This window comes from Dipodomys merriami, unplaced genomic scaffold (genome assembly GCF_024711535.1).
Source record: "Dipodomys merriami isolate MVZ:Mamm:240054 unplaced genomic scaffold, mDipMer1.0.p SCAF_28, whole genome shotgun sequence".
Taxonomy (NCBI): domain Eukaryota; kingdom Metazoa; phylum Chordata; class Mammalia; order Rodentia; family Heteromyidae; genus Dipodomys; species Dipodomys merriami.
Window position 1 is genome coordinate 10,975,288 of NW_027204270.1, and position 17,794 is coordinate 10,993,081.

The 17,794-nt window shown below is 45.4% G+C and overlaps 1 protein-coding gene across 2 annotated transcripts; it reads left to right on the forward strand.

The window, feature by feature from the left end:
- Positions 1 to 989: 989 nt before the first annotated feature.
- Rpa2 (replication protein A2) lies at positions 990 to 17,268 on the forward strand. 2 transcript variants are annotated; one of them, XM_070037505.1, is made up of 9 exons: positions 990 to 1,123; positions 1,301 to 1,407; positions 3,111 to 3,212; positions 6,163 to 6,276; positions 10,964 to 11,038; positions 11,898 to 12,014; positions 14,289 to 14,396; positions 14,549 to 14,643; positions 16,472 to 17,268. In XM_070037505.1, the coding sequence occupies exons 1-9, from the start codon at positions 1,114 to 1,116 to the stop codon at positions 16,554 to 16,556; spliced, it is 813 nt and encodes a 270-aa protein (XP_069893606.1). In that variant the 5' UTR covers positions 990 to 1,113; the 3' UTR covers positions 16,557 to 17,268. The 2 variants fall into 2 exon arrangements, with proteins under 2 accessions (XP_069893606.1, XP_069893607.1); XM_070037506.1 differs by having other exon boundaries at positions 14,549 to 14,647; positions 16,472 to 16,549.
- The last annotated feature ends 526 nt before the right edge of the window (positions 17,269 to 17,794 follow it).

The window sequence follows — 17,794 nt, forward strand, 5'->3', positions numbered from 1 at the left end:
GCAGCCCTTTTTAAAGCAAAAAAGAGTGGGTGGCATGGCAGGGGAGGAAGAGGAACCAATCACTGTCAAGGTCACACCCTATCATGCACCTAAGTTTCCACGGGCTGGTTACACACTGAACGTAAGGTGAATTGGGTGAATTGGGCTCTCACGGATTTTCCTGCCTGGGCTGGCTTTAAACTGTGATTCTCAGATCTCAGGCTCCTGGAGTAGCTAGGATTACAGGCATGAGCCACCGGCGCCTGACTCAGTGCCTGCAGTTTTTGAAAAAGGAAATAAGATCGTTACTGTGATGCCATGCTGAGGTGGGAGGAAATGCTGTCTCAAAAAAACAAAAGGAAGCCGGGCGCTGGTGGCTCACGCCTGTCATCCTAGCTATTAGGAGGCTGAGATCTGAGGATCGCGGTTCAAAGCCAACCCAGGCAGGAAAGTCCGTGAGACTCTTATCTCCAATAAACCACTAGAAAGCTGGAAGTGGCGCTGTGGCTCAAGCGGTAGAGCGCTCGCCTCGAGCTGAAGAGCACAGGGACAGTGCCCAGACCCAGAGTTCGAGCCCCACGATCACCAAAAAATAAAAAAGAAAAGAAAAAAAAAAGAAACACAAAATGGCCCTGAGGTAAGAATTTTACCACAACGCCCTAAACGTGGACCGGCTGGCGTTAGTTTGGCGGGAAAAGGAGACCGTCGACTAACGACAGTGACGTAAAGCGACGCTTAGTCCATCCTGTAGAAGTATTTTTTGATTGGTTACTTTCTTGAGATCCTGCCCAATCAGCACCTCTGTCTTTCGGTTCTCTCTTCTCCCTTCCCCTATCAGTGGCGCTGGGGTTTGCCCTTAGTAAAAGTGGCCGCAGAGGCTTCGGTGCCCACCTAGGGTAGTGCGCCTGTTCAAAAGCTTGGCCTGCGGAGGCGGGCAAACGGCGTATGCTACACGGCCGTTGATTGGCTAGAGCGTGAAGTCTCAAGCGCGCTGATTGGCTCAGCCAATCGCGGGAAGGAGTTTGTGGCGCCTGGGCAAAGTAGACACGACTGGCCGCAGCCGGGTTCTGAGGTGTTCGGAGAACTCATCGGACCGAACTTTTTGGCCCCTTGCCTGACGGACCGGCAAAAAAGATGTGGAATAGTAATGTTAAGGGAACAAAGGAGGGGAAGGAGGAAAGCCGCGGGGGACTCAGCGCGGGCCGGGCTGGGGGGTCGGGGGGCGGCGGCGGCGAACGCGGGCAGACGGGCGGGGTGGGGGAGGGACCGGGCCCGTAGGCTCGGGCTGCGGCCCCCATAACCCGCGCTTGTTCAACACCAGGTGGGTTTGAAAGCTTCGGCGGCACGAGCTATGGCGGAGCGGGTGGTTACACTCAGTCCCCGGGGGGCTTCGGGTCGCCGACCCCGACGCAGGCCGAGAGGAAATCAGTAAGTTCCGCGGCGGCTCCTGGCCGGCCCCGAGGGCCTTGCAAGGGGGGAAGGGGTGAAGCCAGGACGGAGTTATTAGAAGCCGTTATTTTCCACTTTATTTTATTTTATTTTGTCGGCTTTGAACCTCGATCGTCAGATCTCAGCCTCCTGAGTAGCTAGGATTACAGGCGCCCGGCTGATTGTCCATTTTAAAAACGAGCCCTCCTTCCTTGTCCTTGGTCATTGCTAGTAGCTAACGAGTCAGTCTTGTCAAACTCTTCATTTGACTTCCCGCATAAGCTACTTAATGTTTCTTCTATCTACAAGTCACTCATTTTCCCTCCCCCCCTCTTTTTTGTGCTGGTACCAATGCTCCAAACCAAGAGCCTGGGCACTGTCCCAGAGCTTTTCTTCTGCTCAAGGTTAGCGCCTTACCACTTGAGCTACAGCTCCACTTCTTGCTTTCTGTTGCTTCATTGGAAACAAAGTATCACAGTGGGGCTGGGAAGGTGGCTCAGTGGTAGAGTGCTTGCCTTGCATGCATGAGACCCTGGGTTTGATTCCTCAGTACCACATAAGCAGAAAAAGCTGGAAGTGGTGCTGTGGCTCAAGTGGTAGAGCACTAGCCTTGAGGTGAAGAGCTGAGGGACAGCACCCAGGCCCAGAGTTCAGGCCCCACAACTGACAAAAAAATTTTTAAAAAGTATCACAGATTTTACTTCCTGGGTTGGCTTTGAACTGTGATCCTCAGAGCTCATCCTCCTGAATACCTAGAATGACAGGCATGAGCCACTTCCTCCTATATCGCCTTGCCACCCCCCCCCCACACGCTTGTGGTGGGCTTGAACTCTGGGCCTGGTCTGGCTTTGAACCATGATCCTGAGATCTCAGCCTCCTGAGTAGCTAGGATTACAGGCGTGAGCCACCAGTGCCCGGCCCTCCTATACTTTTAAGATAACATAACAGATCAAATCCCATTTTTCAGGTGTTCATGGGGCTGCATTTTACCAACAGAACATTTGTATTAAAGGAAACTGTATTAGTTTTTGTAATATGTTATCTACAAACATAGAGCAATGGGAGTCCTGTCTCTGCTGACCATTTCTCAAACCCTTTTCTTTTTTTTTGGGGGGGGGTCCAGTCGTGGGGCCTGAACTCTGGGCCTGGGCACTGTCCCTCAGCTCTTCAGCTCAAGGCTAGTGCTCTACCACTTGAGCCACAGCACCACTTCTGGCTTTTTTTTTTTTTATTTTTTTGCTTATGTGGTGCTGAGGAATTGAACCCAGGGCCTTGAGCATGCAAGGCAAGTGCTCTACCACTGAGCCACCTTCCCAGACCTTCTCAAACCCTTTTCTAATACCATGTTACCTCTGCAGAGTTTTGAGCAGTCTGCTTCACCCTGAAGCTGGGATTCCCTCTACTGCTATGGCAGTAGGTCTTCCCACCTTATCCCTTCTCCACTCTGGCATTTGGTTAAGCCACAGTGCTACACAAATTTACCCATTTAGCAGGAACTTTGGAGTCTTATGAAGCTGGGTTTGAACTGAAAAGTGTGGAATTCATTAGCTTTGTGACTTTATTCTCTATCGCTAGTGAGGACAACAAGGTTTGTCTTGAAATTTTAAGGCTGAAATATATTAAAAGTGCTCCTCACATGGCAAGTATTAAATGAATGATGGTTGTTCTCAGTTGAATTTATTCACACAACTTTTTCTCTTTAGAGAACCCGATCCCAGCACATCGTACCCTGTACTATATCTCAGCTGCTTTCTGCCACTCTCACAGATGAAGTATTCAAAATTGGGAATGTTGAAATTTCACAGGTATGTAAAAGAGTTTATAGAAGAACCACTTAAGCTGGTCACCAGTGGCTCATACCTATAATCCTAGCTACTCAAGAGGCTGAGATCTGAGGATCACAGTTCAGAGCCAGCCTAGGCAGGAAAGTCTGAGACTTTTTATCTCCAATTAATTGCAGAAAAAGTCTGAAGTGATGCTGTGGATCAAGTAATAGAGTGCTAGCCTTGAACAAAGGAGCTCAAGTACAGTGCCAAGGCCCAGAGTTCAAGCCCCAGGACTGGCAAAAAAAAAAAGAAGGGACACTTACTCAACAGAAGAATTGAAATGAGGCTTCATTTTATTTTAATTGATTTACTTTATTGTTATTGTAAAGGTGATGTACAGAAGGATTACAATTACTTGAGTCAGATATAATGAGTACTGTTGCCTTTTTTTTTTTTGGTTGTGGGGCTTGAACTCTGGGCTTGGGCGCTGTCCTTGTGCTCTTCAGGGCAAGGCGAGTGCTCTACCGCTTGGGCCACAGCACCAGTTCCGGTTTTCTAGCCCGGCTCAGTTCCTTTTTGTGTTGTTGTTGATTATGTGTCCTGAACCCAGGGCCTAGGTGCTGTCCCTCAGCTTTTCAACTCAAGGCTAGCACTCTACCACTTGAGCCACAGTGCCACTTCTGCTTTTCTGGTGGTTAATTGGATATTAGTCTCACAGACTTTCCTGCTTAGGCTGGCTTTGAACTGAGATCCTCAGATCTCAGGTTCCTGAGTAGCTAGGATTACAGGCATGAGCCACTGGTGCCTGGCTTACAGTTCCTTTCTTACAGTGAATTCTGTTCCCTCATTCTCAGTCCCTCCCTCCTGTCTCTACCCATGAGTTGTACAGTTCATTTTCATCTATGTCCAGTGAGTTCCACTGCTGCATCTTTTTTTATCCTTTTTTTCCTCAAGTTCTATGCCTTCTCTCCACCCTCCCTGAGATATACACTCGAATACACCATGCATAAAATAGAATCATCAAAAAATTAAAAAGAGACATCTCTTGTTCCCATATCTTGGAGTTTGTTCACACACATACACACATACATGAAGAACCATGTAGACATTGCTGCTTTTTGTTCTCTCCTAATAGAAACTCACTGTATTTAGAGTATCTGGAATCCTGTATAATTTATCATATCCCAGTGTCTTTCAGATTTAATTTCTACATATCAGAGAACATGCACCATTTGTTGCTAAGCATTGCTTATAACACTTAACATGATTTGTTCTAGTTCTATCCATTTCCAGGCAGATGACATTATTCTTTCTAATGGTGATGTAAAATTTCATTGTATAAAGGTACCACATTTTTTGTATCCACTCATCTATTGTGGGGCATTTGGGCTGTTTCCGTATCTTAGCTATTGTGAATAGTGGGACAGTAAACTTGGATGTACAGGTGTCCTCATCATATCCTGGCTCATGATGTTCAGGGTAGATGCCCAAGAGTGGTATGGCTGCGTTATAGTGAAGGTCTATGTTTCTTTTTTCTTTTTTTCTTTCTTTTTTTTATTTTTGGTCCTGGGGCCTGAACTTTGGGCCTGGATGCTGTCCCTGAGCTCTTCAGCTAAAGGAGAGCGCTCTACCACTTAAGCCACAGGACTACTTCTGGATTTCTGGTGGTTAATTGGAAATGAGTCTCAAGGACTTTCCAGCTTGGGCTGGCTTTGAGCCATGATTCTCAGATCTTAGCCTCCCGAGTAGCTAGGATTACAGGCATGAGCCACTGGCGCCTAGGGCGCCCAGCTATGTTTCATTTTTTTGAGGAATCTCTGGCCTGCTATCTATAGTGGTTTTGCTAGTTTATATTCCCTCCCACCAACAGTTCAGTAGGGCTATTTTTTTTCCCCCACATCCCTGCCAACATTTGTTCAAATTCACAATGTTTGCTAACTGGAGTGAGATGTAATCTCAGGGTTACTTTGATTTGCATTTCCTTTATGGCCAGGGATGATGAGCATTTCTGCTTGTGTTTCTCTTCTGAGAAGTTTCTTCTTAGCTTCCTTGCCCATTTAGTGATATTAGATTTGAGGGGGGGAAGTAGGGAGTTAGTTTCTTGGGTTCCTTGTATACATTGGATATTAGGCCTTTGTCTGTAAAAGTTTTCTTTTTTTTTCTTTTTTTTTTTTTTTTTTGGTTGGTCCTGGGGCTTGAACTCTGGGCCTGAGCACTGTCCCTGTGCTCTTCAGCTCAAGGCTAGCGCTCTACTGCTTGAGCCACAGCACCACTTCCAGTTTTCTAGTGGTTTATTGGAGATAAGAGTCTCACAGACTTTCCTGCCCGGGCTGGCTTTGAACTGCGATCCTCAGATCTCAGCCTCCTGAGTAGCTAGGATTACAAGCGTGAGACACCGGTGCCCGGCTTCTAAAAGATTTTCTACCAGCCTTTATAGTTTTAGCTGTCTTTCTAGTTTAGAAACTATGTCCTTAGCTGTGCTGAAACTTTATTTTGATGTCCTACTTGTTGTGCCCCTGGGACTCTTCAAGAACTTTTTTTTTTTTTTTTTTTGTCGGCCGTGGGGCTTGAACTCTGGACCTGGGCGCTGTCCCTCAGCTCTTCAGCTCAAGGCGAGCGCTCTACCACTTGAGCTACAGTGCCACTTCCGGTTTTCTGGTGGTTTATTGGAGATAGGAGTCTCACGGTCTCTCCTGCCCGGGCTGGCTTTGAACCGCGATCCTCAGATCTCAGCCTCCTGAGTAGCTAGGATTACAGGCGTGAGCCACCAGCGCCCGGCTCTTCAAGAACTTTTACCTATACCTATAAGTTCTAATGTTTCTTATACTCTCTCGCAGTAATTTCAGAGTTTGGAGTCTGGTGTTGAGTTCTTTGATCCACTTTGAATTAATATTAGTGCATGATGGAGGCTTCATTTTAAAGTACATAAATATTACTTTGGTTTCCTGGAAAACTAACTTTTAATTTTTTTTTCCTATCCATAATCTAGGTCACTATTGTGGGAATAATCAGACATGCAGAAAAGGCTCCAACCAATATTGTTTACAAAGTAGATGACATGACTGCTTCACCCATGGATGTTCGTCAGTGGGTTGACACAGATGTAAGTGACTCTGGATTAGGGTGGAATTACTTTTGGACTTTGTAGATGATAGAATCTTCTAATCTTAACCTTTAAACTTTTCTTTATGGTGCTAGTTCTGGAACTCAGGGTCTGGGCATTGTCCCTGAATTCTTTTCCTCAAGACTAGTTAGTATGCTACAACTTGAGCCATAGCTCTACTTCTGCCTTTTTTTGTGGCTAGTTGAAGATAAGAGTCTCTTGGGGGGCTGGGAAGGTGGCTCAGTGGTAGAGCGCTTGCCTTGCATGCATGAGGCCCTGGGTTCGATTACTCAGCACCACATAAGCAAAAAGAAAAAAGCCGGAAGTGGCACTGTGGCTCAAGTGGTAGAGCGCTAGCCTTGAGCTGAAGAGCTGAGGGACAGCGCCCAGGCCCAGAGTTCAAGCCCCACGACCGGACTCAAAAAAATAAATAAACAACAACAACAAAAAAAGAGTCTCTTGGATTTTTCCAGCCAGAGCTGGCTTTGAGCCACAATCCTCATATCTCAGCCTCTGAGTATCTAGAATTATAAGCATGAGCCAGCACTGCCCAGCTTACTTTTATTTTTATTTATTTATTTAGTTAGTTTTTATTTTTTGCCAGTCCTAGGGCTTGAATTCAGGGCTTGGGCACTGTCCCTGGGCTTCTTTTTTTTTTTTCCCCTTGTCACTTGTGGGGCTCTGTGCCTGGACGCTGTCCCTGAGCTCTTTAGCTCAAGGTCTAGTGTTCTACTATTTCAATCACAGGCCACTTCTGGTTTTTAACTGGAGATTAAAGTCTCATGGAAAGGGCTGGGAAGGTAGCTCAGTGGTAGAGCACTTGCCTTGCATGCTTAAGGCCCTGGGTTCAATTCCTCAGTACCACATAGACAGAAAAAAAAAGCTGGGAGTGGCGCTGTGGCTCAAGTGGTAGAGCGCTAGCCTTGTGCTGAAGAGCTGAGGGACAGCGCCCAGGCCAGAGTTCAGGCCCCACGACCGGACCCCCCCAAAAAAAAAGTCTCATGGAAGCCGGGCGCTGGTGGCTCACGCCTGTAATCCTAGCTACTCAGGAGCCTGAGATCTGAAGATTGCCGTTCAAAGCCAGCCTGGGCAAGAAAGTTCGTGAGACTCTTTTTTTGGGTCCGGTCATGGGGCCTGAACTCTGGGCCTGGGCGCTGTCCCTCAGCTCTTCAGCTCAAGGCTAGCGCTCTACCACTTGAGCCACAGCACCAGTTCCGGCTTTTTTTTTTCTTTTTGCTTATGTGGTGCTGAGGAATCGAACCCAGGGCCTCATGCATGCAAGGCAAGCGTTCTACTACTGAGCCACCTTCCCAGCCCCTCCGTGAGACTCTTATCTCCAATAAACCACCCAAAAACAGGAAGTGTGCTGTGGCTCAAGCAGTAGAGCACTGGCCTTGAGCTGAAGAGCGCAAGGACAGCGCCTAAGCCCAGAGTTCAAGCCCCACGACTGACCAAAAAAAAGTTTCACAGACTTTCCTGCCCCTGCTGGCTTTGAACCACAATCCTCATGTCTCAACCTGAGTGGCTAGGATTACAGGCATGATCTACTGGCATCCAGCCTGAGCTTCTTTTGCTCAAGGCTTGTACTGTACCACTTAAGCCACAGTACCACTTCTAGCTTTTTCTGCTTATGTGGTACTGAGGAATTGAACCCAGAGCATCATGCATGCAAGGCAAGCACTCTGCCACTAAGCCGTATTCCCAGCCCCCCAAGCTTATTTTTAAACTTTTATTATGTCTTAATTCTTTGCATAAATGTTTATAAATTTTACAAAATACTATAAAACTGAAAGGAAATAGAATTTAAATTCCACAAGAATAATTTTTATTTTGGTTACCACTGTATCTCTGGTATCTAGAACAGTGCCAGTGACAGAATCTTTGTGTGTGTATTTGCCAGTACTGGAGTTTGAACTCAGAGTATCCCACTCTTACTGTTTGCTGGTTAACTAGAGATAAGAGTATGAAGCCAGGGGCTGGGAAGGTGGCCCAGTGGTAGAGTGCTTGCCTTGCATGCATGAGGCCCTGGGTTCAATTCCTCAGCACCACATAAGCAAAAAGCCGGAAGTGGCGCTGTGGCTCAAGTGGTAGAGCGCTAGCCTTGAGCTGAAGAGCTGAGGGACAGCACCCAGGCCCAGAGTTCAGGCCCCACAACCGGACCCAAAAAAAAAAAAAAAAAAAAAAAAAGAGTATGAAGCCAGATACTGCTGGTGGCGCAAGCCTATAATCCTAGCTACTCAGGAGGCTGAGATCTGAGGATTGGAGTTCAAGCCAGCCTGGGCAAGAAACTCCGAGAGACTCTTTTTTTTTTTTTTTTTTTGGGTCCAGTCGTGGGGCCTGAACTCTGGGCCTGGGCGCTGTCCCTCAGCTCTTCAGCTCAAGGCTAGCGCTCTACCACTTGAGCCACGGCGCCACTTCTGGCTTTTTTCTTTTTGCTTATGTGGTGCTGAGGAGTCGAACCCAGGGCCTCATGCATGCAAGGCAAGCACACTACCACTGAGCCACCTTCCCAGCCCCTCCGAGAGACTCTTATCTCCAATAAGCCACTAGAAAACCATAAGTGGTGCTGTGGCTCAAGCAGTAGAGTGCTAGCCTTAAGCTAAAGAGTGCAGGGACAGAACCCAAGAGTTCAAGCCCCAGAACCAACAAAATAAAGAGAAAGATAAGAATCTTCCAGATTTGTCTGTTTGTGTTGGCTTCAAACATGAACTCCAGAGTAACTAGGATTTTAAGTATGAGTCTGAGCATCTAAACAGGAGCTTGCCTTTTTGCCCTGTCCAGCTTGGACTTTTTTTTTTTTTTCTTAATTTTCTTATAAAGGTGATGTACAGAGGGGTTTTAGTTACATAACAGCCTGGACTCTTGTTCTCATATTTGTACCATTTACATAGCTGAGGTGGAGTTTGCATTAGCTTTTTGCCTACTCTAGCATTACATATTTACATGATTTGACACTAATTTTATTTTATTTTTATTTTATTGTTGGTCGTGGGGCTTGAACTCTGGGCTTGGGCACTGTCCCTCAGCTCTTCAGCTCAAGGCTAGCACTCTACCACTTGAGCTACAGCGCCACTTCTGGTTTTCTGGTGCTTTATTGGAGATAAAGAGTTTCACTGAGGAGGGCTGGGATGTAGCTCAGTGGCAAAGCGCTTGCCTAGCAAGTGCAGCGTCCTGGGTTCGATCCCCAGTACCAAAAAAAAAGAAAAAGAAAAGACAAAAAAAAATATAGTTAAAAAAAAAAAGAGTTTCACCGAGGGGCTGGGAAGGTGGCTCAGTGGTAGAGCGCTTGCTTTGCATGCCTTAGGCCCTGGGTTCGATTCCTCAGCACCACAGAAGCAAAAAGAAAAAAGCCGGAAGTGGCGCTGTGGCTCAAGTGGTAGAGCACTAGCCTTGAGCTGAAGAGCTGAGGGACAGCGCCCATGCCCAGAGTTCAGGCCCCACGACTGGACCCAAAAAAAAAAAAAAAAAGAGTTTCACTAACTTTCTTGCCCAGGCTGGCTTTGAACCGCAATCCTCAGATCTCAGCCTCCTGAGTAGCTAGGATTACAGGCAAGAGCCACAGGTGCCCTGCTTCACACTCATTTAGTATTCTAAACTACACTGGGATTAATGTAATTATTTGGGGGGGGGGTGGTTCTGGGGCTTGAACTTTGGGCCTAGGTGGTCTCCCTGAGCTTTTGTGCTCAAGGCTCATGCTCTACTACTTGAGTCACAGCTCTATACTTCCAGCTTTTTGGAGATTAATTGGAGATAAGGGGCTCATGGAATTTGAACTAGGCTGATTTTGAACCTCCATCTTCATATTTCAGCCTCCTGAGTAGTTAGGATTATAGGCATGAGCCACCTGCGCCCAGCTTTGAATGTAAATTTATTTATTTTTTTGCCATCGTGGGGCTTGCCCAATTAATTAATTAATTAATTAAAGTTAGCTGGAAAAAATGTTTGCGTTAGAATACTGAAGGAGATAGTTAGGGTTTTTGTTTTTTGTTTGTTTGTTGCATGGCTGATTTTTTTTTTTTTTTAATAACATGGAAACAGCCCAGGCATCAGTAACTCATGCTTGTAATCCTAACTACTCAGATCTGAAGATCACAGTTCAAAGCCAGCCCAGGCAGAAAACTCCATGAGACTCTTATCTCCAATAAACTACTCAGAAAAAACCAGAAGTGGGGCTGTGGCTCAAGTGATACAACACTAGTCATGAGCACAGAGAGGTTCAGGGACAGCACTCAGGCCCTGAGTTCAAGCTCCAGGACCAGCAAACAAACAAAAAATAGAAGCTAGGCACTGATGATGGCTTACATCTATAATTCTAGCTACAGGAGACGGAGACCTGAAGATGGAGATTCAAAGCAAGCCCGGTTCAAATCCATGAGACCCTTATTTCCAGTTAATCTCCAAAAACCTGTAGTAGAGCTATTGCTCAAATGGTAGAGCACAGCCTTGAGCACAACTCAGGGACGGCACCCAGGCCCTGAGTTCAAGCCCCAAGGACTTATTGCATCTTTGAGTGCACATACATACACACTGTGGATTCTAAAAATCAGGACAAACTAGATAATGCCACATGAGGGTTTAGTGCGTCTACTGTATATCTTTCTCTTTCTCTTTCTGTAATTTAGAAATTTGAAGAGACTCTCACCAGCATCACTAAAACCTTAAGTGTATGTATATGTTTATCTTTTAGGATGCCAGCAGTGAAAACACTGTGGTTCCTCCAGAAACATACGTGAAAGTGGCTGGCCACCTCAGATCTTTTCAGGTAAAGTCAGAAGAAAAATGGCAGTTTAAATGTACTTGAGTGAAGAGATTTCTGGATTTATGTGTAGGTTTTACTTAGCTGTAGGACTCCATGTTTGATGGGATGTTATTGTCATTCTCTTAAGAGGAAATAACTAGTTTTTGCCTTAATATTGAAATACCAGAATGCTAAAGAGTAACATCCATTAGATAAAGAATGGAAAACACTGGTCAGGCGTTGGTAGCTAACGCCTATAATCCTAGCTACTCAAGAGACTGAGATCTGAGGATCACGGTTCAAAGCCAACCCAGACAGGAAAGTCCACAAGACTCTCATCTCCAATAACCACCAGAAAACAGGAAGTGATGCTGTGCCTCAAGTGGTAGTGCTCGTCTTGAGCTGAAGAGCTGAGGGACAGAGCGCCAAGCCCAAAGTTCAAGCTCCATGAGAATGGAAAACATTGTAACTTTGGAAAAATAACATCTATGAATTAGTTTTGTTTGTCCCTTCATTGTAGATTATATTTTAATTACTCCAGTGTTTTTTTGTTTTGTTTTGTTTTGTCGGTTGTGGGGCTTATACTCTGGGCTTAGGTGCTATCCCTGCACCTTGAGCTCTGCAGCTCAAGGCAAGTGCTATACCACAACGCCACTTCCAGTTTCCTGGCAGTTAATTGGAGATAAGTCTCAGATTTTTCCAGCCTGGGCTGGCTTTGAACCACGATCCTCAGATCTCAGCTAGGATTATATGCATGGGCCACCGGCACCCAGCTCTAGTGTTAGTTTTTAACTATATTAACACATTAGCAAATACTATAGCCAAGTAAAGAGTGTTAGCTTTAACCTGCTTATCCTTTATATTTTCCTGTTTATTTTAACAGAACAAAAAGAGCCTTGTGGCATTTAAGATCATGCCTTTGGAGGACATGAATGAGTTCACCACACATATTCTTGAAGTGGTCAACGCACACATGTTGCTGACCAAGTCCAACAGCCAGGTAAGCAGCTTCCCTGACCTTCCCGCGCATGGCTGCTTTTGTGTTCTGCCTTTGATTTCTTTAACATTTTAAAGGATAAACCACAAGAAGTTCACAATTTCTCCATGAGCCTAGCTGTTTGTTTGTTTGCCAGTCCTTGAGGTTGAACTCAAGGGCCTGGGAGTTGTCCCTGAGTTTCTTTGGTTCAAGCCTAATGTTTACCACTGGAGCTATAGTTCTACTTCCGGTTTTTGTTTTTTGTTTTTGTCAGTCATGAGCCTTAAACTCTGGGTCTGAATGCTGTCCCTTAGCTTCTTTGACTCAAGCCTAGCACTCTAGCACTAGAGCCATGGTGCCACTTCCGGCTTTTTCTGAGTAGTTTATTGGAGACCAGAGTCTCATGGACTTTCCTGCCCAGGCTGTCTTTGAACTGCAGTCCTCAGATCACACCCTTCTGAGTAGCTAGGATTATAGGTGTGAGCCACTAGTGCCTGGCTGTGAGACCCAACTAACCACCAGAAGTGGTGCTGTGGCTCGAAGTGGTAAAGTGCTAGCCTTGAGCAAAAGAACTCAGGAACAGAGTCCACGCTCAAAATTGGAGTCCCAGGACTGCCAAAAGAAAAATAGAAAAAACATGGGCCCCGGTGGCTAAGGCCTGTAATCCTAAATACTCAGGAGGCTGAGATTGGAGGGTCTCAAATTGAAGACAGCCAGGGCAGGAAAGTCCATGAGATTTTTGTTTCCAATTAATAATCCCTTCCCACCTCTAAAAAAAAAGGGCAGGGGGAGTGAAATTGGTCAATTGGTAGAGTGCTAGCTTTGAGTACAAAAGCCAAGGACTGTTTTCAGGCCTTTTTTTTTTTTTTTTTTTTTTGGGTCCGGTCGTGGGGCCTGAACTCTGGGCTGGGTGCTGTCCCTCAGCTCTTCAGCTCAAGGCTAGCGCTCTACCACTTGAGCCACAGCGCCACTTCCGGCTTTTTTCTTTTTGCTTATGTGGTGCTGAGGAATCAAACCCAGGGCCTCAGGCATGCAAGGCAAGCGCTCTACCACTGAGCCACCTTCCCAGCCAGCCCTGTTTTCAGGCCTTGAGTACAAGCTCCAATGTGATGCACAAAAAATTAAATGGGTGGGGGGGTGGGGAGATGGGAGGGCAGGGATGGTAAGGGGAAACAAAGGAGGAGGCAATAATGCTTGATAAGAAATGTACTCATGGGCTGGGAAGGTGGCTCAGTGGTAGAGTGCTTGCCTTGCATGCATGAGGCCCTGGGTTCGATTCCTCAGCACCACATAAACAAAAAGAAAAAAAGCCAGAAGTGGCGCTGTGGCTCAAGTGGTAGATAGAGCACTAGCCTTGAGCTGAAGAGCTGAGGGACAGCACCCAGGCCCAGAGTTCAGGCCCCACGACCGGACCCAAAAAAAAAAAAAAAAGAAATGTACTCATTTCCTTGCTCATGTAATTGTAATCCCTCTGTACGGTATTTTCACAATAAAAAAATTAATAAAGAAAATACAGATTTGGACTTCTAGTTGTGTGTGTTGAATATCTAGGTGTTGTATAATGTTTTCACAGGTAGAGGGAGCCACTTGAAAGCTTTTAAATATAGGAGTGGCATAATTATAAGGACTTACCACTTGAAGCAATGAGGGGAGGCTTAATTGGCATTCAAGAACTGAGGTAGAGGGGCTGGGAGTTGGCTCAGTGGTAGAGCGCTTGCCTTGCATGCATGAGGCCCTGGGTTCGATTCCTCAGCACCACATAAGCAGCAGAAAAAAAAAGCCGGAAGTGTCTCTGTGGCTCAAGGGGTAGAGCGCTAGCCTTGAGCTGAAGAGCTGAGGGACAGCGCCCAGGCCCAGAGTCCAGGCCCCATGACTGGACCAAAAAAAAAAAAAAGAACTGAGGTAGAGGAGATACCAGTTAGGAGACTAGAATGAGAAAGATAACTGGATTCATGGGCTGTGGGGATTAGTAGATTTTGGGAGGAAATGGAGACATGACAGATGACTCAGGTCTACAAAGCTGGGTTGGGGCATGGATTTACTAATTAAGATGAACTATAGCACGGAAGCAGGTTTGAAGAAGAAACTAGTAATTATGCATATATTTATTTTTAATATGTGCTTCAAATGATTCTTTTACCTCCCTCTGATATTCTCATTATATAATAGCTTTCTCACATAAGCAATTGTTACTGGAACACACTTAAATTCTTAGCTGCTTATAACAATTTATTTAAAACAGCAAAAAAATTTAACATGGTGAATTTTCTAATGTTACAAACTTATTTTTCAATTCAGCCCATGGCAGGAAGACCCTCTCTCAGCAACCCAGGAATGAGTGATGCAGGGAACTTCAGTGGGAATAGCTTCATGCCCTCCAATGGCCTCACTGTGGTTCAGAATCAGGTAAATTGCCTGTGTGACTCCAGAAATGCAAAACACAGGCCTGAAGTTCTCTTACTTTAATGATCTAAGGCTAACCTAGGCCTGAATCCTGGTTTTTTGTTTGTTTGTTTATAAAGGTAAACTAATTTAAATCATTCTAATCTGAATATCAGGTGCTGAACTTGATTAAGGCTTGCCCAAGACCTGAAGGATTGAACTTTCAGGATCTCCGGAACCAGCTCCAGCATATGCCTATAGCCACAATTAAGTGAGTGAGTGCTTTCTGTGAGCCATTTCTTTTTTTTCTTTTTTTTTTGGTCAGTCGTGGGGCTTGAACTCTGGGCCTGGGCGCTGTCCCTCAGCTCTTCCGCTCAAGGCGAGTGCTCTACCACTTGAGCTATAGCGCCACTTCCGGTTTTCTGGTGGTTTATTGGAGAGAGGAGTCTCACAGTCTCTACTGCCCGGGCTGGCTTTGAACCGCGATCCTCAGATCTCAGCCTCCTGAGTAGCTAGGATTACAGGCGTGAGCCACCAGTGCCCGGCGTCTGTGAGCCATTTCTATCTTTTAACCTCTTCATAGTTTCTACTAACAAAAGTGAGTTTATAAAGTAAAGCTGACTATGGCGGGTCCTGTGGCTCATATCTACTAGAAGGATGAGGATTATTACAGTTTAAAGCCAGCCTGAGCAGGAAAGTCTGTGAAACTATCTCCAACTAACCTCAAAAAGCCAGAGGTAGAGCTGTGGCTCAAGTGGTAGAGCACTAGCCTCGAGCAAAAAACAACAACTCAGGGACAGTGCCCAAACTGAATTCAAGTCCCAAGACCAGTACAAAAGAAAAGAAAAGCCAGGAAAGAACACAAGGCCCTAAATTCAAGCCCCAGTACCAGCATTTAAAAAACAAAAACAAGAAGTTAGTTGGGGCTGGGAATGTGGCTTAGTGGTAGAGTGCTTGCCTAACATGCATGAAGCCCTGGGTTCGATTCCTCAGTACCACATACACAGAAATAAACAAGTGGTGCTGTGTGGTTCAAGTGGTAGAATGCTAGCCTTGAGCAAAAGGAGTTTAGGGACGCCCAGGTCCTGAGTTCAAACCCTGGGACTAGCTGGCAAAAAAAAAAAAAGAAGTAGTAGTTAGCTGGCCACTGGTGATTCACACCTGTAATCTTAGCTTGAGATCAGAGGATCTTGGTTCAAAGCCAGCCCAGATGGGAAAGTCTGGCTCTCTGTTAATTACCAAAAAAAGCCTGAAGTAGAGCTGTGATTCAAATAATAGAGCACTTAGCCTTGAGCAAAAAGAAGCTCAAGGACAACACCCAGACCCTGAGTTCAAATCCCCAAACCAGTGCGTGCGTGTAAACATACACATAAGCTGCCCAACTTCAACCCATAATGGTAAGATACAGAATTGCTATCATGTTGTAGGTTCTTTATAAGTTTGGGCTATTACTAAACATGTTACTGGCATGACCTCAACGATTGATGGCAACATACTCTTTGTGGAAAGCCTTTTTTTTTTTGGTGGGCCTTGAACTCTAGGCCTGGGTACTGTCCCTGAGCTTCTTTTGCTCAAGGCTAGCACTCTACCACTTGAGCCACAGAGCCATTTCTGGTTTTCTGGTGCTTAATTGGGGAGATGAGTCTCATAGACTTGCCTGCTCTGGCTGGTGTTTTTTGCGGGGGAGGGGGGGGCGGTCTGTCATGGGGCTTGAACTCTGGGCTTGGGCACTGTCCCTGCGCTCTTTAGCTCAAGGCAAGCACTCTATTGCTTGAGCCACAGCACTACTTGTGGTTTTTAGTGGTGTTTGAAGATAAGAGTCTCGTGTAGAACTTTCATGTGCTAGGAGATTTCATAGGCAATCTGGACTGTAGTTTTAGATTCTTGTTTCACTTTGCTTATTTAAATGAGCCCCTATGTTCTTGAATTGGGAGAGGAATTCAAGCCAGCCCTAGTAGCCATTATCAATTTTGCACTTTTATTAGTGCCTTCTATGAAGAAATGACTGAATTTTCTGAGCTAGGATTAAAAACAGCATCCAGAAGGCAATTTCCTTCCCTTACTAGTTTGAAAATGACCCTTTTATTCATTCTTTCTAGGCAAGCTGTGGATTTTCTTAGCAACGAGGGACATATTTATTCTACTGTGGATGATGATCACTTTAAGTCCACAGATGCAGAATAACTGGATCTCCTTGGGTATCTGAGAGATTGCCAGCTGGACCTGGTTTTCACAATCTGTTTGCTCCAGCTGTGCGTGTTTGGCCAGGTGATTTCTAGGAAGGAGGTTTTGTGCTGATGGCTTCCTGCTCTCCTGTTTGTGTTTTTGTTGTTTAGAAACTGAAAGGAAATGAGCACTTGACAGGGAGGTAAACCAAGGTGGGGTTCGTTAAAGAAGTTCCAAATAAGCTTACAGGATAAAAAAAATTTATAAGAGGAATGCTACAGAGACAGTAGGGCAGTATTAATGTCAGGGTTTAGTCTTAAAACATATTCCTATTGAGGACATGAGCCTGATCAGGACCGACCTGTGGGCAGAGAATCTACTGAGGGACCCACTACCTTCTGCCCTATTTTTGTTACTCTGGTTCTGTAACATTACTTTTCAAAATTGCACTTTCCTTCCTTTCTTGCCTTCCATGCTGCTGTAAAGGAGGTTTGTGTGAACATGAGGTTCTTGATTGGGGTGGCCTCAAGGGCCAGAGGAAAGGAAGAAATGTTACTATGTTTTGTATTAAAAAAAAAAAAAAAAGTACATCCAAATGTTTAATGAACTGTTCTGTTATTGCAATAGCTTGTGAGTGAAATGTTTTCCCTTTTTCTAAGCTGATGCAATTGCCGCTTTGTCATCTAAGACAGTGTAGCATAATTATAATAAAACTTGGATTTGAATCCTGGCTTCTACTTTTTAATTAGGATCTTGATTTTAAGTCACCTCTGAGATTTGTGGTAAAGATTAAAATGGCTAAAGGTATGTAGCTATAGTTCAGTGGTAGAACACTTGATTGGCATATGTTAGGAGTTCAGTCCCCATCATTACTGAGTAAATGAGTGACTGAAACGTGGACCTTACTGTTGACTTTTTTATGGTGTGTGATCATGTAACTAAATTGAGTACCATTTGATCTTAGGTTGAAATTTTTTTTGGGAGGGGGGTGGTCAGTCATGGGGCTTTGAACTCTGGGCCTGGGCCCTACTTGAGCTGCAGCGCCACTTCCAGTTTTCTGGTGGTTAACTGGAGATAAGAGTCTCACAGGCTTTCCTGACCACGCTGGCTTTGAACCTTGATCCTCAGATCTCAGTCTCCTGAGTAGCTAGGATTATGAGCATGAGCCACCAGCTCCCAGTTTAGATGAGACTTTCTTTGCCAGTCCTGGAGCTTGTTTTGTTGTTGCTGGTGGTGGTCGTGGGCCTGAACTCTGT

What these genes read in the sequence shown, in the direction of transcription:
- Rpa2 (XM_070037505.1), top strand. An exon ending in GGAATGTTGAAATTTCACAG is followed by an intron (nt 3,213 to 6,162) that starts GTATGTAAAAGA and finishes TCCATAATCTAG; the next exon opens with GTCACTATTGTGGGAATAAT. An exon ending in GTCAGTGGGTTGACACAGAT is followed by an intron (nt 6,277 to 10,963) that starts GTAAGTGACTCT and finishes TTTATCTTTTAG; the next exon opens with GATGCCAGCAGTGAAAACAC.